This window comes from Ptychodera flava (assembly GCF_041260155.1).
Source record: "Ptychodera flava strain L36383 chromosome 3 unlocalized genomic scaffold, AS_Pfla_20210202 Scaffold_26__1_contigs__length_13983176_pilon, whole genome shotgun sequence".
NCBI lineage: Eukaryota > Metazoa > Hemichordata > Enteropneusta > Ptychoderidae > Ptychodera > Ptychodera flava.
Genome location: NW_027248280.1, coordinates 3,579,768 through 3,604,846, shown reverse-complemented (window position 1 = coordinate 3,604,846; position 25,079 = coordinate 3,579,768). Strand labels below are relative to the sequence as shown.

The following is a 25,079-nucleotide window of genomic DNA, read 5'->3' as shown; positions in this document are numbered from 1 at the left end:
GGGCGCCATCTAGTGGCACCATTATTCTTAATTTTTAAACGTCATATCAGGATTCTGCCTGAACTAAAATGGTCCTTTACCCAGTATTTTGTCGGCCTATGGCGTTAAATGTTATTTAATGATCAACGATTCGGTATCCGGAAACATTTCCTTTAGTCTTTCATTTTGCAAGAAATTTTGTTCTGTTTAAGTTTGCACAGGTGATTAATTCCTGCAAGGGCCATGAGTTGAAATAACAACATGATAAGTGTGTCTCACTTAGTAGACACACATTCAGATTTTTATTTCTTTCTCAGTTATAGAAGTCCTAAACCCCAATAAAGTATACATTTTTTAAAAGCCATGATCTTGAAAAATCCGACCATGCACAGTACACAGTCATTATTTTCATAATAGTCACGTGATAAGTGTTTTGCTGAACCTTCCAAAAATCAGTTTTCCTCACTTCAGCCAACACGCTGTAAGATTTCCGGTTGACATGTATATATTGACAAGTCTTAGCAGTTCTGCAGCTTTTTCTCTGCATGACACCTTTTTGTCATTCAAATTTCTGCAAGAGCTTTTGCCAGCGCAATTAGTTAGCGGGTGTGAATGTCAATGTGTACTGACTGATAACAGTGATTTTAATTTGACGCCTAAACCAAGCATGACAAGTGATAGGACAGAAACGCCACGAATCACAAACACCCCCACCAAGTGTAACATTTTGTTTATCGGGTCCTAAACGCTATTTTAGTACAACTTTAGACGTAAGCTGAGCACACAATCCCCTAAGTTTTCTAAACACAGCATAAATATTTTCACTGGTGCTTTACACAGTGTCGCATGACTATGCTTTCTCAAACAGCGGGTCTTTGATGCTGAACGATTATGACAGGTTTTTGAGTTTTAAGTCAATAAAACATTACAGATGAAAAAGAAGAAAGAGGAGAAATAAAAGTCGAGCAACCTGTGCCATGATCTTTGTAATACGTCAAGAACGTATGCATTTTTGTTGCTCCTTCCCCTTTCTTTCGTCGGCCTCACTGCACTGTAAACTTCGTCTTGTACTATTATCTGGAGATGTAATATCTCGTTATAAGACTTCACTAATGATACAGTATTGTGCCTATCGTTAGAATTATGGTATTTCATGAACATACTCAACTGGAGCCGATGCTGGGCTCTCGTATGTGGAGCCATATAGAAAGTTATACACCCTGTCTGTCACTGTTACTTCATATTGTGCGCCGTAGTTGAGGTTTACAATAATCAATCTTGATGGTTCTGTCGTTGAAATTTCCTGCCACATATCCGGTTCACCAGTCCATCGGTATGACACAGTGTAAGCATGTCCTTCATATCGCTTGCTCAAAGGGGCAGTCCAGGTTACCATAGCCGAGTTTTGAGACACAAACAACACCCTGACATCCCTTGGCACACCTGGGACTGAAATAATAGATCATAGAGAATATTGAACAAACGGTAACAGAATATTCATTTGATTTTTTGTGCATGAGGGAGATAGTCTCATTTACTTTAAAGCGAAATTTTCTCTCTCACGGAATAATGAAATCCCGTGCTCGGTACACAGTAAACAACATGTAAACACAACTAATAATCGGAAACATCGGTTAAAGGAAATCATCGGTTAATAATATAAGTATGTGACCACAATACCCTTTTCAGTTCTACTCATGTCACGGGAATCTGGACACGTTTATAATTTCTGTTGTTTGACTTGTACGCTGTCGTATGTTAGAGTGACAAAACAGATTGTCTTTCACCCTACCTTATTGTTTCTCTAAGTCAAGAAATAGATCATGGTTTGTTTAATTACAATACACTATACCTGCAGAATCTGTCGTTCCCATCTTTGTTGCTGATTTCCTTTCAACATCCTCACCGAAGGCTATCAAAGCCACTATGTAGGAGGTAGCTGGCTCTGCAAAGCACATACAGCTCCATCATTGTATCGAGAAGAGTGTTTATATATTCTTGTGCGTCTATTTAAACATCTACTTCCAGCAGTTTCTTTGTAAATTGCTCGTCTGCGTTTAAATCCTTCACGTTTTTTAGCTCACATTTGAAGCAATAATTTGGTTTTGATTACTTGACGATGACTTTATTAATTGTAATGATAGTAAGGAAATCGCTTGAATGGTTTAAAGAATTGGTCCAAGATGCTTTATCGAAATTACATGGCAGGGAATTGTATGTGAAACACATTTCCATTGAACTAACATAACAGCTGGATCTGATGAGCATGTAATACACGAAAGTATATATCGCTTGATAATTTCGGAGAGAAATTTAGCAGGATATGATAGACACAGATAAATGATAGATGAATAACTGAATCAAAAGAGAAAAAGTGTGATTATTTTATAAATAAGTCAGATATATTTTTTCAAATGATTATCCTTACCGAGATCGGTTACATGGTATTCTCTTGTGTTAATTGGCAGAGTGACATTCAATACCGTGTCCGCATTGATATCCTCCCCGTTGTAAACATGAAGTATGTATCCATCAAATCTGTTTGGAGTTAGATTCCACTCCAACAACATACTATAGGCGGTCACTCTTTTCACTTCCAATATGAATTCCACCCTCTCTTCGGCTTATAAGTGCAAAAAGGATGACGTTACAATAATATAGACAATGTTCGTTTATTTCTGTAATTTTAAACCAATAATTAGTAACACGGTCGATAGACGTCTCTACCTTAGATTATTGTAACTCATGATGCTTTTACCCCGATGCAAACGCAGGATTATTTGCATTTTCACCAAATTACAATCTTTTCCAAATATTAGCAACAGTACTTGCTAGAGATGCGTTTGGGACTCGCATTTCTACATTTCACCGCTACCTTGAATGTCTCATAGTTTGTAAGTGCCATGGTGTACAATCATTATGTAACAGCTCCTAAATTAACGCATTTATATAGCTTGCAAATGCCTAATGTTATTTATATTGTTCAAACCTAACGTACACTTATCAAGATCGTTTTCTAGCTTCAATTATTTAGTTTCAAAGGGCGATATACCAAGAAACCTTTACAGCTTTTTGCCGATCTACTAGTACTGTAGAACAGTTACATAGTCGAGGATCATTCTCTGTCTATTATTCAGAGCCATTAATTGACCGTGACCGGCTGTCTTGCATACCTGGTATTGTGGTGCTAATCTCTGTTACATCCAGGATAGACTGGTCTAATTCTATCGCCAGTGTTTCTCATGTTCACATAAAGAAACAGGTAAGTTTTTTCAGATATTTCTACTGTATACTCGAGTACATGACTTCACTTTAGATCGAATTATAACTTTACATGACTCAGGTTTTTCTTCCCTGCTCCTGATTATATTTTGTCAACTCTGGGGTTACATTTTGAAGTCAAGATAGGAAGATGCATAAACGTTTGAAGTTCAAAAATTGAATGCCAAGAACTTCATAATTTTGTTTCAATTGTTCGTCGTTTTGCATGTAGATACTGTCATTTTGCATGTAGATACTGTCATTTTGCATGTAGTTACAATAAAAGAATAATAAACTAAACTATCATGTCCACCTTTTCCTTGGTGTCACTTCTTTCAAAAAAGAAAACACTGTCAGGCTATATAGAAAGATGAAAAACTTCATACCATACCTGTCACCTGTTGAAGTGTTGCAGGTTCGCCATCTCCGTAAAAGTTATAGAGTACTAAAGTCACGTTATACATTGTAGCTTGGTCTAGAAGTAATAACATCAATACGCTCAGCTACTACTGAATAACATTGTACGTATATCATGTCATGTCATACTCTGTGTTTTCTGTACATACCATACTACAATCACTACAGTCCTAAATTTTATATTCCTTTTGCCATTTTTACATCAGTCCCTCGATAGTCAAGGACATTGAATTTGCAGTTCCATATCTGGTCGTTTTAGTAAGATCGCAGAAGAACGAAACAAATTCAAATCAATTACAGACACACAAAAAAATTCTCAAAAATGCACAAAAATTTTGTCTGACTCTTATTTACCTAGTCCACTCAAGTAGTATCCCCTCGTTGAAATAGGTATAGTTATATCCTTTGTCATGAAATACTGACTGTCGGTGACCTTGAACACGTATAGCCTGTATCCATCTATGTCACGTGGAATCGAGCCATTACTATATGGTAGTTTCCATGTCAGTCGCATACCGCTTGTAGACGCATCTCTCGAGGAAAAGTCGAGTGGGGGTGGCAGTACTGAAACATTGAAAGTAGAATTAATGTCATTAAGTAAGTGAACACGTTCAAGGTTAATGAACAAGTTTAGTCTGAGTAAATTCGACCGAAGGTTTTTATGTCACTCTGAAGTATTTGGTGACATGATTGGTTTCGATGTGCACTTGTTTTCATTGGAGAAAAATACCTTCTTGAGAGAAATTCATGACGTAAACGCGCATTATCGTTTTCAGCGAGAGAATTCCGTACCGTGATGGTAATAGAATGGATCAGAAACTGGGCCCTCGAAGGTAATGCCATCATTGACTGGACTGTTTGTAATAGCTTTGATTGTGACTTCATAGCGTGCTTGAAACACCAAGTTTTCCAAGTCGAAGTAATCTGAAGATCCGATCACTGAACTTTCAAACCAGACATCTGGTACACTTATATCTCTCCATGAGATAGTATAGCCATCTACTATGGTTGTACTGGTGCTGTGGTTCAGTCCACGTTACCACTGCCGAGCTGGGTGAAGTGTACGTCACTCTATTTATTGTAGGAGCGCTTGGGGCTGGAAGATAATGGTGACAAAGTACAAGAGACTAAGAACATCGACAGAATTGAAGGGGAAGGACGAGGGCGGCAAGAGCTTTTCAAAATTCCCTTACATTACAAATATCCCTTCCGTGTAAATGATTACAGTTATTACACATGCAAGAACGACTGAAACGTAATTTAATAGTCAGCTGCCGATATTACGATAAATACTGCAAATTATATTAACTGTCAGACTGCAAGCTGTAACAACATACAACAGTAAACGGCGCGTGCAGATATGTTCAATAAAAATCTATAATCATGAGCAGCCTTATGCCAAGGCAATGCCAATTTGCCACTTAATGCCTCGTCAACACAATCAGAATATGTAGTATTCTTGTCTCATCGTGCGTGAACGTAGGTCAACATGCTCTGACCCCCCGCTACTTAATAACCAAAACTCGAAGGATTTCTATGATATTTGGTACATGTACTGCTACAAAAAACACGATTGAGATTTCTAAATAGTAACAGTCTTGGAATTTGTTGTGTGTTGACTGTAAACCTTGTTTGCTAATTACTAATAATAATGTAGAAACGGTGGCTCTGGTCAATTTTGATGGTAATGAACTCCATTAAAGTAGAATGTGTCTATAGGACACATAGGGACTCATTTTGAAGCTTATTAAGTAAATGAAATTTTCACCTGCTTAGTAATTTAAAAAAATCTTTTTTTTTCTATTTCCCCATAGAAATAACACAGGTTGTCGGTCATTGTAAATGTAAAATATCTGTAAATATTTGCTAATTTGCTTCTTTGTACCAGAATTTGCACCGTTAGCTCCTATTTCTACACTTGATTTTGAATGAAAATTTTTGATTGTTTGCTTAAGAAATGTTTGCGCAAAATTTAATTCTTTTATTCGGAGGCGCTAAAGTTCAACCAAATTACACTATGGCCATGTTTAAATCTTTGATTAGCATATCCCTAAATCTATGTGTTGGAAGGCCATGGACAACTTTACCAATGCACACAGTAGGATACGAGTAAACAGTGCTGGTATGCGCTATGTAGACATCATATATATACCTTGTGAGTCTGTCATTTGCTGTAGTGCCACACTATCTCCCTCTCCATACTGGTTGTATGCCGCTAAGATGATGTGATACTTGGAAGCCGGGGCTACAAGTGACGGTATATGTAGAGTGGTGTGATTGATTTCTTCGAAGAAAACACGCACTGACAATGAAGTCATGTGAATATATCAACATTGTAGTCAAGATTTACCTGAATCCATATATTTCGATTATTTGTCGACAGCTATCAAGGGTAGCTATATGCACGTGGTATACCAGACATACTCAGTTTCCATAAACATAAAGATACGCACACGCATTACCAAATGCAGTGGTGCAGTTCAAGTTTAATAACATTGTACATACTCTGTGGGAAAGAGTAGGATGATGATGACGTAGGAGAGGGGTAGAGTATAATCACAAGACGAAAATACACTACATGACTTGTAAGAATGTTCAAAGGGCACCAACAATTACCTTAGGAAGATAATGCGAGAATTTAGCGAGAAATGTAATTGAATTCTCGTCATAACCTTCCGAAATTAGAAGTTCTCGTTCTGAATCCTCGAGAAATATAATTCAGTCTCGTATGTTTCTCAGTTTAATACCAAAAGAGGAAATGCAATGCTCTCAGATTTATTCTCAGTAATTTCGATAATTTTATTTCACAAGGCTTTACACTAAAAATTGCAATTCTTGCATTCTCACAAATAGCAAGAAACCGTTCTCTTCTCTTTTAAGTCTCGCATTATCTTCTCATTGTGTACACACTCTCACAATAGTTCGTAAAATATTTCCCCTGAAAGTATTTTCATCCTCACCAAGTCCAATCAAGTTGTATTCTGTGGATGAAAGTCGCAAAGTTTCAGTCGTCTTGTCATCAGGATTTATATGGAGCACATATCCATCCACGTCATCAGAAACTTGGCTGTCAACTCTTGGTGGTTCCCACTCCACTTTCATACTATTGGAAGTAACGTCACTCACGGTAAAGTCCTCTGGTACTCCTGGCAGTTCTTTAAAATGGAGGTGACATTGAGATCTTCGCGGTAAATACATATAAAACTAACATTGCGTTTAGATGAGCTCAAGAGGGAAATTAACAAAACAGATTAAATCATCGCAAACGTCCTATGTCAATGTGTACGTACACGTCAAACATTTCTGTTACAGTTCTTCTTTATTGCACTTTATACATTTACATTAATTACGAGTGTACGCATGTAAAGGTATGATATAATAGCTGTATTTCCCTTCATCTCGAGCAAACAACTCTGACATCAATAATTGCCTTCCACTAGCATAGGGGTTTACCTAATTAGCAGCTACATCTTTGAACATGGCATAAGCGCAATATATCCACCATGTAGTTGAGTCATGAAACCGACAAGGACGTTTTCGAAATCCTTTTCATTTCATAAAACTATCAACTTTTGCGTAGATCAGTTCATCGAGCCTGATCACGGAAAATAACAAGAGACAGAAACGAATTTCACTGTTTTAGATTACTGTGAGTAAGGATATACAAATAATGTTAAACATTAAAAGTCGCCATTTTTCACGAAAATCAGTGAAAATCGATATGATAAGGCACGCATTTCCAGTTTACGCAGTGAATAAAGCGTTCACAATCTCATCGTACAATAAGACAAAGCTAAGTTAAAGCAAGAAGATAAAATATGTGAATAAAAGAAATAGGTGTTTTACCAAATTTGCTATTATTGCGCCTTCAATGTCAGAGATTTAAAGCTTTATTTGATGAACATTTACAATCTAGTTTTGTGAAGTTTCTCAAGATTTTGTAAATTTAGGGTCGAGTTTTTTTGGTAATCACCGTGCGCAATTTTTTCACTATTTAGTAAAATGTAAACGGTAATTCACAAAGTACATACTCTCTCACGATCGTCGCTCGGGGCGGTATCTTGGATCTAGCCGGTTAGGATTAACCCAAGTCGGCTTAAACTAAAAGATCCAAACATCCGCTAATACCTTTAAAATGACTGAAAACCTGAACACACATCAGAAAAATATGTTGAATTATTTCATAACCTAACACGATTTACGGCTAACACCATTTGTGAAACACGCCACAACTACAGAGTGATAAAACTAACTGTGTTTATTACAAATGAAAGGAAAATTGACGGCAGTCTGAACACAGCGAACAATGGAAAGTGAATGAATGAAACGTGGCAAGGACAAATGATGGCTGAGGCTGTGTGCCGTATGCAGAGAAGGAGCTGATAGGCATACAGAAAAATTCAATCAAGGGACATGCTACGTCTGATAGTGTCTGGACGCTGGAAGGAGCAGTGTGGCGAGTCCACGTAACACATCGGTGTCAAAAACACAGATTACAAATAAAAAGAGTTCCACCATTTTAGATCAATAATGACATTAAGGTAGTATGCGCCTCGAAAGTGAAATACTTAAACTTTTGTTCAAACTTTCCTGAATGAAACTTTTAACCATTCTCTTGTCAAATCAACAATAAAAATCGGGGTCACAAAGATTGGAACGAGCGCAAAAAATTACCCACCATTTTACGATATTTGAAATTCAAAATGGCCGCTATTCCTGTGTAAACCCTATGGGGGTGTTTGTTTGTCCGAAAAATGAAGGTTAGAGTTCTTTTTTTTCCAAGGTCAGAAAAGAACTCAGAAATATGAGAGTCCGACAATCTATCCCCAAGGCACGTTCTACCTTAATGAGCAATTAGAACGAAAAGGAGAATGTTCGTGTAATACGGTCTCCTACTCAAAGCGATACAATATATATCAGGAAATTGACATAAAATGAAACAAGGTAATTTTACTGTGTCCAATGGTTTCAACCAAAGATATTACTGAAATTACAGGAAACATGATAACCATTTTCAAAATTTATATCGTTCTGTCCTTCAACAAAAGCTAATGATTCGGGTAACATCGTGAACAAATTTCAATTTCCGGGATTCATATTACGTTTTGTACATTATGATTCACGTTTAAGACTGGAATATCGCACTTACATAGCGTGGAGTCCAACTATTGCCACATCTTCCTATATTTTGTTTCCTATTTTCAAACGCCATTTTCCCTACGTCGCCTTATGTGACACACATATTGTGTTCAATAGTTTACTTCTGTTGCGCTAGGCAGTGAACATTGTTCATTTTCGGCTCGGAAGGGAGTACGGGAATGTCATTGAGTCTGACCTGAGTAGCGATTCACCAATATTACCGCCAAGTGCTAGATCCACAATAAACATTAAAGTCAAACTTCAACAGCTTAAAATAAGAAATGAGGTGCATTGGGTGTCCGCTGACTATCAAACTATTATTTCAATGTTACTGTAACTAATCGTCGGATTATGGCTATATAGTATAGATGTGTCATGATAAAAATAGCAATACTGATTCATTCCTCAAGCCAGGCCTTGTTCATATAAAGCCGAGAAGTGTGTTAACTCAGTAGGCAGTAATTTAATGTTTTCCGGGAGAGGTTCATTCGAGTTTTGATTAATACATCTGAAATGACATAAAATTGTCTGTGAAGTGTCCTGAAAATCAAGCATTCCTTGCCGCAATGGCGAATGAAAATAGAAAAGAACCTCAGCATACTTCATCTGAATTCTCCCAATGTCAGGATAACAAAACCACGGTTGTCTTTAGAGTAATTTCTCATTCCTCGACGAAAACGCAGCAAGCAAGAGGAATATGACAAAATCTGGTTTAGCATTTCAGAATACCTATAATTCAGACATGCAACTACGTTCAAACTCCAGACCAGAAGCAGCAAATTGTTTTCAATAGAAAGAGATAAGAATGTTCTGGATAAACGTTTTAAGTCTTGCAAATTGAAAATTTGTTTGTTGTTGTACTTACCTCCCAATAATCTTGCAAAATTTCTCACCAGATTCTTCATTTTTTCGAAATGTTCCTGATCACGGGTCAGTTGTTGTGTTTGCTCTCGGAAATCGCCCTGCGTTTGACAGGAACCGTCCAAATTGCGTGGAAGTATGGTCACATAAGAGCAAACATCGGGTCTGAAACATCTGTCCGCAAACGACGAACATTCGATGTCTAAATCGTGTCCTCCGGCGATTTTAAATTGACAGTAAGAAAGGAGAAAGACATATAACAAGATACACCTCATCACTGTATTTGACTAGAATGGTAGAGATTGCACTATGGCACAGCCAAGCATTTATAAATTCCAAATGCTTTTTGTCAAATACCGCTTTATGCAGGTTCTTAAATAAATACTTCAGACCCTGGATTTAAGAGTTATAACTAAATATATATTCCGGAAATTGACAAAGGGCTTTATTTCATCAAGTATGAAATGCGAGAGTATAATGACTTTAGATTCATTACAAAATGTCGAAGGGCAATTAGAAACGATTACAAACCACCTATCAGGGGGAATCTGTTTCCCTTACCGAAATGGTACCAAGCTGACTTGCAGTGATCATGGCTAGCGTTTATAGTTTGATACAATTTGATAGTTCAATTAGCTCAGAGTTCACTCAATTTTGTGAAAAAGTTAGCAGGACGACACTTTGTAAGCCCTAGGATTGTAAACGACTTTATGACAAAGCGAAATAACTGTCTTGTTGTACATAAATATGACTTGGCGGGATCTACTACAGTGGGGGGTACTTCCATTACTTGCCACTATGTATACGTGGCGCCCAATATTTTTCAGCAACTTGGTCTAAAATTGGGGTATGAATTCGCATTAAATAAGGGTCAGTTTCCGTCTTATAGTCCTAGCAGGGTTTTGAGCTGCACTCATTAAGCATCGATATCTTTTTGTGTGGCGGGGGAACCATTAAAGAGACCCCCTGGCTTTAGCCAAAGTAAATACAGACTTTGTTTTAAAACACTGCCACTAATTGTCAGAACTCCACATATGGAAGAATGTTGCCCAATAGAAAATATCAAAACAAAGTGGCTCTACTACTACTATCATAACAGGTCGACCATGGGAAAACTAGCAGTGCCTTATGGACGAACGACGAGGCTTCTTGTAGTTTGGAATTTTAAAAATCACCAGTCAGACTGTAACTGCAGATAAATGATAATTTCAGAAGCTGGACAAAACTTTGTTGAGGGTGAAAGATAGTTTCTTTCACTCAAATGTTTTAGTATTTCCAAAAGCGTTTTTCGGAAATCATGGCTTGCCAAGCAACAACATAGCCGTAAATGCAGTATAGTGGTAGGTTCTACCGGTAACTCGGTCATGCAAATGCTTGCTTGCTTGCAAATGTTGACACTATGACTTTTGATATGGGGCAAAGGTCAAAATAACGAGATTTTAGATCTAAAATGGGCCCCGGGTTTTTTTACTTGCGGCCACACACCCCTACCACTTCCCAGAGCAAGTACCCCCCCTGGGATCTACTTGTAACACACGACATAACAGTGGTCCACCGTTCATAAAAGGATAACTCGATATGAAGTTACCAATGCTTGGTTTTGCCAATTGAAGTGCGTGAACATACCATACCTACCTCTCATTTCTGATTCGTTCAATGTACGTTCATACATGTTTATACCCCGGCGCAGCAGAACCCTGTCACTCAGGCTGTTTTGACCAGAAACCACAGAGTAATATCATAGACAGAGTGGCAACAGCTATTGTTTAAGGCGTGAAGCGGTTACGTAAGCAATCCATGTTTGCCTCGCCTCACGAAGCTCTTGGCTCTCTTTTCCGAAGAGTGCCGACCATGCACCCTTCGGTAATTTTCGGATTTTCACCAATTGTTAAGCGAAAGTATGTTCGACAAAGCTTGTGTTGTTGTTGTCGTGTGGTGCTGATCGGAATTGATGTGCTGGCGAAAACGGGAGTGTTTTGAGCTTCAGGAAAGTGGGTTTTACCGTTTTAAAAATTCCTCTCATATTTTTATGAATGTATAATGAGTGTGTTTGAACCAAATTTGAAAGTCTTTTATCGATACTGTCTGGTTTTACTCAATGGTTTACGGTCAGTCATACCGTCTTTTACACGTGCGCCAAGAAAGGACATGTTTATGAAACTGCTGGCGTGTTATGTTTTGATTGGCGTGAGGCAGTGTTTCTGGCCTGAGAGCTCACAAAGTAACTATGGTTGCTACGCGACTGGCAGTACGATGCCATCTCGTCGTATGTTTCGCATAATCTCGTGTAATTATCAACCACATACCAAGCCTCCAAAAGTTTAACACCTTTTAAGCTCATTTTAATATGAAAAGCCAATAGTCTACCGAGACGACCATGGAACAAAAGGCATGCAAGTGTTGCCACTCTGTTTATGTTACTCTGTGCAGAAAACCAACGCAACTTTTGGGATAGGGCGCCATCTAGTGGCAACATTATTCTAAATTTTTATACGTCATATCAGGATTCTGCCTGAAGTACAATGGTCCCTTCCCCAGTATTTTGTCGGCCTATGGAGTTAAATGTTATTTTTTGATCCACGATTCAGTATCCGGAAAAAATTTCTATTCTATAAGTCATTCATTTTGCAAGAAATTTTGTTCTGTTTTAGTTTGCACAGGTGATTAACTCCTGCACGGGCCATGAGTTGAAATAACAACATGGTAAGTGTTCCTCACTGAGTATTTTTTTTTCTCAGTTATAGAAGTCCTAAACCACAATAAAGTATACATTTTTTGAAAGCCATGATCTTGGAAAATCCGATCGTGCACAGTACACAGTCATCATTTGCATAATAGGCACGTGACAAGCGTTTTTCTAAACCTCGAAGAATAAGTTTTCCCGTCCTTCAGCCAACACGCTGCAAGATTTCCGCTTGACATGTATACGATGAAAAGCTTTTAGCAATATCCTTAAGCTCGGTGTTTTGCAGTTTTTTCTCCGAGTGTCCCTTCAAATTATATGGCGCGACAATTACAATTCCTTGAAAAGCCCCTTAGTCTAACACCTTCAATAATGCATAAACCCCCCCCAAAAAAAACAAAAAAAACAAAAAAAAAACAAACAAAGACATATCAAGTAAATCGAAAATAAATCCCAGACATAGCTAACTTAAGTCCTCCGGACGCGTCGAGAGAAGCGTCGCACACACGTTAAGCTGAGACTCTGTGCTAAGTCAGGGCCGCAATAAACTGACAGGAAAGCTTTCCCATCAGGAGCCGATGTCACTGTACATGTAATGAACATAATGATTGCAATGGCTGCAACCGCTAACTTAGCAAATGGGAATTGAAGAGACACAGTGGATGGTACGAGTGTTCACCGTGTGTTAGTAGAAAACGAAAACATTACGACCGAAACATCATCGACGGGACAATGAACGAGAAAGGTATCAGAAAACTAACAATTTAAACTAGTTTATTACTTAAACAAGCAGAAAATGCAAAGTCTGAAAGGGGTTTCCGGAGTTTTAAGGCGTTAAGATTGACTCATTTTGGAAATAGGTATGACACGCTATGTTTGGATATATGAGCAACGGTAATCACCGCATATTTTAAATCATATTGTTATAATAATCTCAAGGCTTTGCAAGGTAGAATGTAAACGAAAAAACAACCGTTCGTCATAAGATAATAGATATGTTGTATTTTCTAATCGTGAACCTCTTATCACTAACATGGACTAGAACGGGTAAAATAAATTCATATTCTCATTATAATAATTTGCTGACCTTAAATCGATAGCATATACTTCTGCAATTCAGCAAAGCAACTTATTGTTGCGATTGAGTCCTGCAAATGCAAGGCATGCTAAATTGTGATTGTGTCAGTGTTCCTGTCCGTCTATTAAGGTAGAATGCACCTAGGGGACAGAAATTGAGACTCAAACTTTTACAATTCTTTTCTGGTCTACCTCTTGTGGGGCGAGACGAGAAACTGCCAGTGCAAACTCAATAAACTTTTAATTCATAAGACGATACTGCTTGTAGTTTACTTCATTCATTTTTAAATGCAATGCAATATGCGCTTACCTAGAAAAGCAGCATAAAACAGTAACTTGAGTAAGTGACAGTACAGTTGTTCGAATTGGAATCAGTGTCGGATCTATGTAGAAAATATACCAAGATGTTGTAGATGTGTACGAAAACGATCATTGCCCAAAAACTATTCTGTAAATTTTCTTGTAATGTTGCGCCGATTGAATTCCCTGGTGTTTTTTAAAGGTAATAGAATACCCAAAACATCAGTGCAGCCTGCATGTTTAGACTAAGCATTCGTATTGTCGGATGTTGATTAATATAGTTTGAACAAAATAATCACCATACAAAGGCCAAAGTAACAGCTATGAGCCACATCTATCAACGCTTTTAGGTGTCGTCACTATTCGTATCAAATAAAAATTACCATAGTTGAATGATTTGATAAATGCCATAGTTCAATGCATAGAATTTTATTAAGTTTGCACCATATCATGTATACATCAACCTGTTGTTTTCATCAATAGAAGCCCCCATCCGGCAAATTTTGACAGCTGTAACAGGATTTTCGCCTGATAAATTAGGAGGAGAAATATTGTAATTATTGGACAACAATGCTTCGCGATTTATCACAAGACATCGAGTAGTAAACGTAATTGGTCTAGATTTCTGGAGTTGACAAACAACGCAAACCTTTACTCCGTTGTCGGCAACGTAGCTCTTAACGAGGTCAGTGTACACCATCGGCTGCATCAGAAAGTATGCCCAGTCATTTTTTTTTGAACGACGACAGCCGATTACAGTAGCATCGTGGAATAAATGCCTGATTTTAGAAAGTGATGAAGATGGAGGAAAGTATTAGGATAGCATTCCATTTTACATGTATTTTCAGCAGAATCGAAGCGATATATTCACCAATCCGGATTAAAGTCAATTCAAGGTAACTGATATAACCCGATTCCAGTGCGCCGTAAGGGGTTGATCCTAAAAGATTTAGCGCCATCAATTTTGTAAAGAGACTTTCAACCTTTCGGACTAAATTCGTAAAAGCCGAGGCCCCGATAATATTATTGGCCATGTGTTGAAACTTTGTGCAGGGCAGCTGTGTGAGATATTTCAAAGTATTTTCCAGCAGTCCCTTGACCTCCAAAAAGTCCCAAAGCTCTGGAAGCGGGCTGTAATTGTTCCTGTTGCAAAGAAAAGTGTCCCGAATGTTCTCAATGATTTCAGGCCAGTTGCCCTCTCTTCTCTTGCTATGAAATCATTTGAAAAGTTAATCAAAGCCAAAATTCTGGAGAAAACCCAACTTTTGCTAGACCCTTTACAATTTGCATATAGGTCAGGACGGAGAGTTGAAGACGCCATCCTTACCCTTCTAAATTTTATTTACAAACATCTTGAACGCAACAAAACACATGCACGCATCCTTTTCGTTGACTTTTCCTCGGCATTCAACACCATTCAACCGCACCTGCTCGCCGAGAAACTCATGTCACGTTTCAATTTGCATTTTAAATTAGTCGGGTGGATTTTAGATTTTTTAACAAATAGATCTCAGTGTGTGAGGGTCAACAGGTGTATGTCAAAAATGCGTTTTACTTCTACGGGTTCACCTCAAGGTTGTGTTTTATCTCCCCTGCTATACATATTGTACACTGACGACTGTAGAAGTCAAACACTTGAATAGACATATTCTGAAGTTTGCCGACGACTAGGCTATTGTCAGTTTATTGAATAACTGTGAGACCGGCCACGATCCCATAGTAGATGATTTTATCTAATGGTGTAATAGATCATTTCTACAATTGAATGTTGGTAAAACAAAAGACATGTGTATTGATTTCAGAAGGAGCAAATCTTCTCCGGAGCCAACAGTTATAGACGGCTCGGAAATTGAGATAGTCTGCAAGTACAATTATCGTAGCTCTACAGTGGATGATAAGTTATGCTGGAATGAAAATGTCGATGCTATTTGTAGTAAAGGTCAACAACGTGTGTTTTTCCCTAGGAAGTTGAACCAATTTAATGTAAATACGTCTCTGATGACGTTATTTTTTAAACCTTTTATTGAAAGTATTTGCACTTTTTCAATGGTCTGCTGGTATGGCAATTTAAATGTTAAGAACAGAAACAGAATTAGTAAGATAGTTAAAGTCTGCAGCAATATTATCGGAGAACAACAAGTGGGCCCCACTGACTTGTACGAGAAACATGTTTTACGTAAAGGGAATTCCATCATACATTCCAAGTTTCAGCACCCTCTACAAAACGAGTTTGACTTGCTACCATCCGGCTGCCGTTTCAGAGTACAGGCTTTTAAAACCAATAGAACCAAAAACTTTTTTATCAACAGAGCTATTGGTCAACTGAATAGATTGAACTAGTTTTTAAATATACTTCCTTTTTATCTCTCTGTGGTTTTTACTTATTGGATGTGCTGTTTGGTATTTTAACCTTTGTGTGTGTGTGTGTGTGTGTGTGTGTGTGTGTGTGTGTGTGTGTGTGTTTATTAGTTTGTCATGTTTTTTTGATTGATATACTGTGTTTGTCATTCTTTCTATTAGTATGTCGACTCATTTTTGGGCTCTTAGACTGTTCACGAAAGACAGGTTTTTGAGTTTTAGGTCAATGAAACATTACAGATGAAAAAGAAGAAGAAAGAGCAGAAATACAAGTCGAGCAACCTGTACCATGATCTTTGTAATACGTCAAGAACGTATGCATTTTTGTTGCTCGTTCACCTTTCTTTCGTCGGCCTTACTGCACTGTAAACTTCGTCTTGTACTATTATCCGGAGATGTAATATTTCGTTAAAAGACTTCACTCATGATACAGTATTGTGCCCATTGTTACAAATATGGTATTTCATGAACATACTCAACTGGAGCCGATGCTGGGCTTTCGTATGTGGTGCCATATGGAAAGTTATACACTCTGTCTTTTACTGTTATTTCATATTGTGCGCCGTAGTTGAGGTTTTCAATAATCAAATTTGGTGTCCCTGAAATTTCCTGCCTCACATCCGGGTCACCAGTCCATCTGTATGACACAGTGTAAACATGGTCTTCATGTCCCTCGCTCAAAGGGACAGTCCAGGTTACCATAGCCGAGTTTTGATCCATAAACCACACACGGACATCTCTTGGCACACCTGGGACTGAAATAATCGATTATAGAGAATATTAAACAAACGGTAACAGAATATTCAATTGATTTTTTTTGTGCATGAGGGAGATACTCTCAGTTACTTTAAAGCGAAATTTATATTTCACGGAATAATGAAATCCCGTGCTCGGTACACAGTAAACAACATGTGAACACAACTAGTAAGCAGAAACATCGGTTAAAGGAAATCATCGGTTAATAATATCAGTATGTTTAACACAATAAGCCATTCAGTTGTACTCAAATCACGGAAATCTGGACACGTATATAATTTTTGTAGTTTGGCTTGTACGCTGTCTTACGTTAGAGTGACAAAACAGGTTGTCTTTCACACTAGACACGATTGGAACTAATTTGGGATAATTGGATCTTTATTTTTTTTGAAATGTCTCAAAATGGTTAGGTGACATATAGCTGAATCTTTCAATATATATTACAAATTACTCATGATAACGAGTGTGTAACTTAAACAGAAAAGCAGATGAGCTGATATTTGCAGATTAAATCGGCACTACTTCACCATCCAATTATCCCAATTCCAATCGTGTTCCTACCTTATGGTTTCTCTAAGTCAAGAAAGAGATTATCATGGTTGGTTTAATTACAATACACTATACCTTCAGAATCTGTAATTTCGATCTTTGTTGCTGATTTCCTTTCATCATCCTCACCGAAGGCTATCAAATCCACTATATAGGAGGTAGCTGGCTCTGCAAAGCACAGATAGCTCCATCGTTATATCGATAAGAGTGTGTATGTATTCTTTTGCGTTTATTTTGCACATCTATATGACAACGATGTATCAAATTGTAAAGAAGTGTCCATCCTGTTCTGAATCAGGATTAAGGGGAACTTCAGACCACAGTACGCGTAGATGGGGTAAATATATAGATCAGGCGACACAGGAATTAACGTTGCGCTCGAAACTTTATTTCTCCAGGTCGGCCTTATGGCTGCCTGGGGCAACTCTTAGCTCCGAGAGCCTGGAGATATACTCACTCCAAGGCCCCCAAAGTCAGACTTTCAAAATTTACAATACTTTGTCGACAAGAAAACTTGCCAACGCTAGTTTCACAATGATTAATACGTAGTGTGCATGAGACATGTCATAACACCATCATGATTGTTTTAAATCCAAGCCGTGAAAATATGAAAAGCAATACTTAACAGCTACAGTTCTGATAAAAGTTCGACTACATTGTCTTTCTATTGTCCAACCTTGCGTGAGAAATTCAATGCATAATCATAGGAATTCATGAGACACGCGGGTGCCTGGAATGGCACTGCCATTGCATTTAAACAGAAAATCTTGAAAATGTAATTTGCTGCCAATTTTGAAGAATTACACCTCCGGTAAATCGTGGGAATTCAAGCCCAAGTGGCGAAATGTTGAAATTTGGCGATTTACTAGAATGAAGATTTACAGTAACCGGTGCAAATTATAGATTCATGACAGATGTATCACGTACATGAAATATGTGAGCCTAAATTTTAAGGAAAGTATGGTCATTCGGAATTTTTGTGACGTCTTCTCAACGTGTTATTTAAAGTAGAAAGCGCCTCGCAAACAGCTATTCGGACTCTCAAACTTTTACAATTATTTTCTGATACCACTGGACAAAATGCTTGATATAAAACAATATATACACATATACTGATTCTGTACATGTGTTAAATATGTTACTTATACACGTACGTATATAAAATGCAGAACTGCAGTGTACACTTGGTGTGCAAAGATCTGACTTACGTATACTCATGATCTGCATAGATATACGCTACGCATATCAACGTATTGGAATGTTCCATATACAAAGATATATGATACGCATGCAGTCAATATTTTGTTCAATGTACGTCATTATAAGTAAATATACTGAACGTGTATCAAGCATTTTACAAACGACCTCAAGAGAGGGATAAAACAAGTGAAAATTAATACAGTTAAAACAGACCGACCAGCGGGAGATACAATGCTTGTTAAAAAGCAGAGAATAACAACTGCAATATTTGAAACAAATACAGTAAAATACTGACCGACCAGTGGGAATTAAAACACTTGCAAATCGCAGAGACTAAAACACACAGACGTTTCGGGTTCAACCCTTCGTCAGTACTAAAACTCGCTAGAGAACGTGCAGACACAAAAAATTAAAACAACCAATCAGGCGACCGAACGATCGAACGCATTAAAATATGTATTCAATCCGGCTGGCCCCAGAGTGCCAAGTTTAAAAATTGTGGACTGTTCGAGTATACGAGTTTAGTGGACGTACAACAAAGAATGTACTTAGGTTGACCAAAACTTTAAAGTAAGATTTTAGTGGACGTACAACAAAGAATCTACTAAGGTTGACCAAAACTTTGAAGTAAGATTTTAGTGGACGTACAACAAACAATCTACTTCGGTTGACCTAAACGTTTAAACAAGAATGTGCTAATATTTGCAAATTGAGTAAAACGAAAGGGGGAAACGAAGAAAAGTGGAATTGATGGTGAAGTATAATTGGCCCAGGTCAGCTGCGCACAATACATATAAATATATACTTTTGCCCATTAATCGACCCTTTTTCGAACAACACACGACATGATATGTCGTGATACTGCAGAAATTATGGCAGCTGGTCGTTAAGATGTATTAGATATTTCAAAATTAATTGCAATTGCTGAAAGTCTAACAACGATTGGTCAAGTCTAGCTGGCGCCGTGAAATCGCTCTTACAACAGGGCTCACATTTGCTCTCGATATGATACCTATATTATGACAATATAAGTAACATTTTGTACATTTGATGTATACTGTACAGTAGGAGGTTTTTAATGTGGCAATATCAATTAAACTTCAATTTGAAGTGCATTTGGAAAAGTGCCGAACTTAATGGTTGTCAGGTTGCCTCAGGCCATGTCGCTGTGTCGATACAGGGTCTTAATATCTCGCCAGTGGGCACTCTAAAGCTCGCATTGCAGCCAAAAAAATGTATCTAAAAAGTATCATGTTAGTGTAACATCGCAACTTAAGTTTCATCGATCGTTTTATGCTTAAAAATTATGGTCATATGCACTGCAATGAGTCATGGCGCAATCTCTATTTAACAGTTTGACGGGTGTATCAGATCAGGCTCTTTGAATTTGCGTTGAGCAGCTCTACTTCAAGCAGATACTTTGAAAATTGCCCGTTTGCATTTTAAATCGTTCGCGCTTTTGAAGGCTGATCGAGTCCCTTGCTATGTCATCACAGCTGAAAAACAATATGACGTACACTCTACGACGCGCGCGTCCACTGTATGGGACCGTGCTCAATGTAAAATTTACACCGTGGTTTTGATGGGAAACTATATTCATACAACTTATTGTCAGAGCTTTTAGCATGAAAGCTGATGTTGTTAGTGATGATTGAATGATCATTATATGATCTTCGAGTTGTAAGTTATAGATGTTTGAATGTTGATATATTTACAAGGCATTGACAAATCCAAACAAAATAATTTGAAAAGGACATATTTCTCATCAAATTGTGATTTTCCCCATTTCACATATGGGGAGCGGGTGATGTTAAGCGATGTAGCATTATAAATAGGCTGGTGACCCCATATTATTATTTCATGAATAAATTGTGCAATATCTGAACAATAATTTATATAAAAATGAACAAAATTGTTGTATTTGAAATCTAAATAATTCTACAAAGTATGGATGGGGCGTGGTCATTGCATTAAAATTTGCAACAGCTTAAACTGTTGTTTTGATAGGCATGAGAAGTCACTGTGATAATTTAATTCTTATGCACATTTTCAAAAAATAGCTAAAACTTTTCATTTATGATTCAATGTGGTTCACATGTAAAAAAACAAGAAAGGAACTGAAAGTAAATATATCGGGTGGGGCAACGCTTATGGGAGATTCATAATTTCTGCCATTCGAATTGGATAAAAGTTTGTGTATTTCAAATCCTTCTAGCTGCCGAATTAATCTGGTGACATATTGATTTTTTGTTGTAATATCATCCTCACATATACAAGTCTTACTGGTGGAGAAAAATAATGAAAATTGTTGGTAAAATATTTAGTGGCTTGATCACCCTTAAGTTCAAATTTGAAGCCGTAGTTTGGTAAAGTTGCTTGACCATGACTTTAATGATAGTAAGGAAATTACTTGAATGGTTTAAAGAATCACTCAAAAATGCTTTGTCAAACTTACATGAAAAGGAATTCTATGTGAAACATCTTTCTATCGAACCAACATAGCAGCCAGATCTTATGACCATGAATTACACGATAGTATATATCGCTTGATAAATTTCAAAGATAATTTAGGCGGATATGATAGACACAGATGATAGATGATTAACTGAATCAAATGAAAAACAGTGTGATTATTTTACCAATAACTAAGATATATTTTTTCAAATGATTATCCTTACCGAGATCGGTTACTTGATATTCTCTTGCGTTAATTGGCAGAGTGACATTCAATACAGTATCCGCATTGTAGACATGTAGTATGAATCCATCAAATCGGTTTGGATTTAGATTCCACTCCAACAACATACTATAGGCGGTCACTCTTTTCACTTCCAATATGAATTCCTTCCTCCCTTTGGCTTAAAAGTGCAAAAACGATGACGTTACAATTATAGACAATGTTCGTTTATTTCTGTAATTTGAAACCAATAATTAGTAACACGGTCGATAGGCGTCCCTGCCTTAGATTATTGTATCTCATGATACTTTAAGCCCGATGCAAACGAAGGAGTATTTGCATTTTCACTAAATTTCAAGGTTTTTCTTTCCTGCTCCTGGTTATATTTTGTCAACTCGGGGGTTACATTTTGAAGTCAAAATAGGAACGTGTATAAACGTTTGAAGTTCAAAAAATTGAATGCCAAGAACATCATTATTTTGTTTTCAATTGTTCGTCATTTTGCATGTAGATATTGGCATTTTGCATGTAGTTACAATAAAAGAATAATAAAATAAACCATCATGTCCACCTTTTCCTTGATGTCACTTCTTTCAAATAGAAAATATTGTCAGGCTATATAGAAAGATGCAAAACTTCATACTATACCTGTAATCTGTTGAAGTGTTGCAGGGTCGCCTTCTCCGTAAAGGTTATAGAGTACTAAAGTCACGTTATAAACTGTAGCTTGGTCTAGAAGTAATTACATCAATACGTTCGGCTATTACTGAATAACATTGTGCCTATATCATGTCATGCCATACTGTATGTTTACTGTAAATACCATACTACAATTACTAACAGTTCTAAATTTTACATTCCCTTTGCCATTTTTACATCAGTCCCTCGATAGTCAAAGACATTGAATTTGTAGTTCCATAACTGGTCGTTTTAGTAAGATCGCAGAAGACAAGAAACACATTCAAATCAATTACAGACACATAAAAAAAATTCTCAAAAATGCACAGAAATTTTGTCTGATTATTATTTACCTAGTCCACTCAAGTAGTATCCCCTCGTTGAAATAGGTATAGTTATATCCTTTGTCATGAAATACTGACTGTCGATGGCCTTGAACACGTATAGCCTGTATCCATCTATGTCCCGTGGAATAGAGCCATTACTATACGGTAGTTTCCATGTCAGTCGCATACCACTTATAGACACATCCCTCGAGGAAAAGTCGAGTGGGGGTGGCAGTACTGAAACATTGAAAGTAGAATTGATGTCATTAAGTAAGTTAACACGTTCAAGGTTAATGAACAAGTTTAGTCTGAGTTAATTCGACCTAAAGCTTTTATGTCGCTCTGAAGTATTTGGTGACATGATTGGTTTCGATGTGCACTTGTTTCATTGGAGAAAAATACCTCCTTAAGAGAAATCCATACCGTAAACGCAAAATATCTTTTTTAGCGAGAGAATTCCGTACCGTGTTTGTAATAGACTGGATCAGATGCTGGGCCCGCGAAGGTAATGCCATCATTGACTTGACTGTTTGTAATAGCTTTGATTGTGACTTCATAGCGTGCTTGAAACACCAAGTTTTCCAAGTCGAAGTAATCTGAAGATCCGATCACTGAACTTTCAAACCAGACATCTGGTACACTTATCTCTCTCCATGAGATAGTATAGCTATCTACTAGGTTGTACTGGTGCTGTGGTTCAGTCCACGTTACCACTGCCGAACTGGGTGAAGTGTACGTCACTCTATTTATTGTAGGAGCGCTTGGGGCTGTAAGATAGTGGACGACAAAGTACAAGAGACTAAGAACGTCGACAGAATTGAAGAGGAAGGACGAGGGCGGCAAGAGCTTTTCAAAATTCCCTTACATTACAAATATCCCTTCCGTGTAAATGATTAAAGTTATTACACATGCAAGAACGACTGAAACGTAATTTAATAGTCAGCTGCCGATATTACGATAAATACTGCAAATTATATTAACTGTCAGACTGCAAGCTGTAACAACATACAACAGTAAACAGCGCGTGCAGATATGTTCAATAAAAATCTATAATCATGAGCAGCCTTATGCTAAGGCAATGCCAATTTGCCACTTAATGCCTCGTCAACACAATCAGAATATGTAGTATTCTTGTCTCCCCGTGCGTGAACGTAGGTTAACATGCTCTGACCCCCCCGCTACTTAATAACCAAAACTCGAAGGATTTCTATGATATTTGGTACATGTACTGCTACAAAAAACCCGATTGAGATTTCTAAATAGTAACAGTCTTGGAATTTGTTGTGTGTTGACTGTAAACCTTGTTTGCTAATCACTAATAATAATGTAGAAACGGTGGCTCTGGTCAATTTTGATGGTAATGGAATCCATTATAGTAGAATGTGTCTAAAGGAAACATAGGGACTCATTTTGAAGCTTATTGAAATTTTCACCTGCTCAGTAATTTAAATTTTTTTTCTATTTCCCCATAGAAATAACACAGGGTTGTCGGTCATTGTAAATGTCAAATATCTGTAAATTTTAGCTAATTTTGCTTCTTTGTACCAGATTGGCAACGTTAGCTCCTATTTCTACACTTGATTTTGAAAGACAATTTTTGATCTTTTGCTTAAGGAAAGTTTGAACAAAATTTAAATCTTTCATTTGGAGGCGCTAAAAATCAACCAAATTACACTGTGGCCATGTTTAAATATTTGATTAGCATATCCCTAATTCTCTGTGTTGGAAGGCCGTGGACAACTTTACCAATGCATACAGCGGGATACGAGTAAACAGTGCTGGTATGCGCTATGTAGACATCATATATACCTTGTGAGTCTGTCATTTGCTGTAGAGCCACACTATCTCCCTCTCCATACTGGTTGTATGCCGCTAAGATGATGTGATACTTGGAAGCCGGGGCTACAAGTGACGGTATATGTAGAGTGGTGTAATCGATTTCTTCGAAGAAAACACACTGACAATGAAGTCATGTGAAAATATCAACATTGTGGTCAAGATTTACCTGAATCTATATATTTCGATTATTTGTCGACAGCTATCAGGGTAGCTATATGCACGTGGTATACCAGACATACTCAGTTTCCATAAACATAAAGATTCGCACACGCATTACCAAATGAAGTGGTGCAGTTCAAGTTTAATAACATTGTACATACTCTGTGGGAAAGAGTAGGATGATGATGACGTAGGAGAGGGGTAGAGTATAATCACAAGACGAAAATACACTACATGACTTGTAAGAATGTTTAAAGGGCACCAACAATTACTATTGGAAGATAATGCGAGAATTTAGCGAGAAATGTAATTGTAAAATTGAATTCTCGTCATAACCTTCCAAAAATCAGAAGTTCTCGTTCTGAATCCTCGAGAAATATAATATAGTCTCGAATGTAGGTTTCTCAGTTTAATAGCAAAAGAGGAAATGCAATGCTCTCAGATTTATTCTCAGTAATTTCGATAATTGTATTTCACAAGGCTTTACACTAAAATTGCAATTCTTGCATTCTCACACATAGCAAGAAACCGTTCTCTTCTCTTTTACTTCTCGCATCATCTTCTCATTGTGTACACACTCTCACAATAGTTCGTAAAATATTTCCCCTGAAAGTATTTTCACTCTCACCAAGTCCAACCAAGTTGTATTCTGTGGATGAAAGTCGCAAAGTTTCAGTCGTCTTGTCATCTGGATTTATATGGAGCACATATCCATCCACGTCATCAGAAACTTGGCTGTCAACTATTGGTGGTTCCCACTCCAATTTCATACTATTGGAAGTAACGTCACTCACGGTAAAGTCCTCTGGTACTCCTGGCA

The 25,079-nt window shown here is 37.4% G+C and overlaps 2 protein-coding genes across 2 annotated transcripts; both read right to left on the bottom strand.

Moving 5' to 3' along the window:
- Nucleotides 1–263: 263 nt before the first annotated feature.
- LOC139125857 (tenascin-R-like) lies at nucleotides 264–25,079 on the bottom strand. The gene is made up of 8 exons (XM_070691954.1): nucleotides 24,888–25,079; nucleotides 24,071–24,163; nucleotides 22,726–23,028; nucleotides 22,289–22,498; nucleotides 21,906–21,989; nucleotides 21,259–21,438; nucleotides 1,832–1,924; nucleotides 264–1,428 (listed from the first exon to the last, which is right to left on the bottom strand). Exons 1-8 carry the CDS (start codon nucleotides 25,027–25,029, stop codon nucleotides 1,121–1,123), a joined length of 1,413 nt encoding a protein of 470 aa, XP_070548055.1. The 5' UTR covers nucleotides 25,030–25,079; the 3' UTR covers nucleotides 264–1,120.
- Nucleotides 4,450–10,033, bottom strand: LOC139125858 (tyrosine-protein phosphatase 99A-like). Its single transcript, XM_070691955.1, has 4 exons — nucleotides 9,662–10,033; nucleotides 6,618–6,812; nucleotides 5,810–5,902; nucleotides 4,450–4,753 (listed from the first exon to the last, which is right to left on the bottom strand). Exons 1-4 carry the CDS (start codon nucleotides 9,930–9,932, stop codon nucleotides 4,605–4,607), a joined length of 708 nt encoding a protein of 235 aa, XP_070548056.1. The 5' UTR covers nucleotides 9,933–10,033; the 3' UTR covers nucleotides 4,450–4,604.

Excerpts from the sequence above, each read along its gene's own strand:
- LOC139125858 (XM_070691955.1), bottom strand. The coding sequence starts at position 9,932 with ATGAGGTGTATCTTGTTATATGTCTTTCTCCTTTCTTACTGTCAATTT. Across the intron at positions 6,813-9,661 it reads TTTTGCAAGATTATTGGGAG|AACTGCCAGGAGTACCAGAG; the intron begins GTAAGTACAACA and ends TCCATTTTAAAG. Across the intron at positions 4,754-5,809 it reads GCAAATGACAGACTCACAAG|CCCCAAGCGCTCCTACAATA; the intron begins GTATATATATGA and ends ATTATCTTCCAG.
- LOC139125857 (XM_070691954.1), bottom strand. The coding sequence starts at position 25,029 with ATGAAATTGGAGTGGGAACCACCAATAGTTGACAGCCAAGTTTCTGAT. Across the intron at positions 24,164-24,887 it reads ATACAACTTGGTTGGACTTG|CCCCGGCTTCCAAGTATCAC; the intron begins GTGAGAGTGAAA and ends CGTCACTTGTAG. Across the intron at positions 23,029-24,070 it reads GCAAATGACAGACTCACAAG|CCCCAAGCGCTCCTACAATA; the intron begins GTATATATGATG and ends ACTATCTTACAG.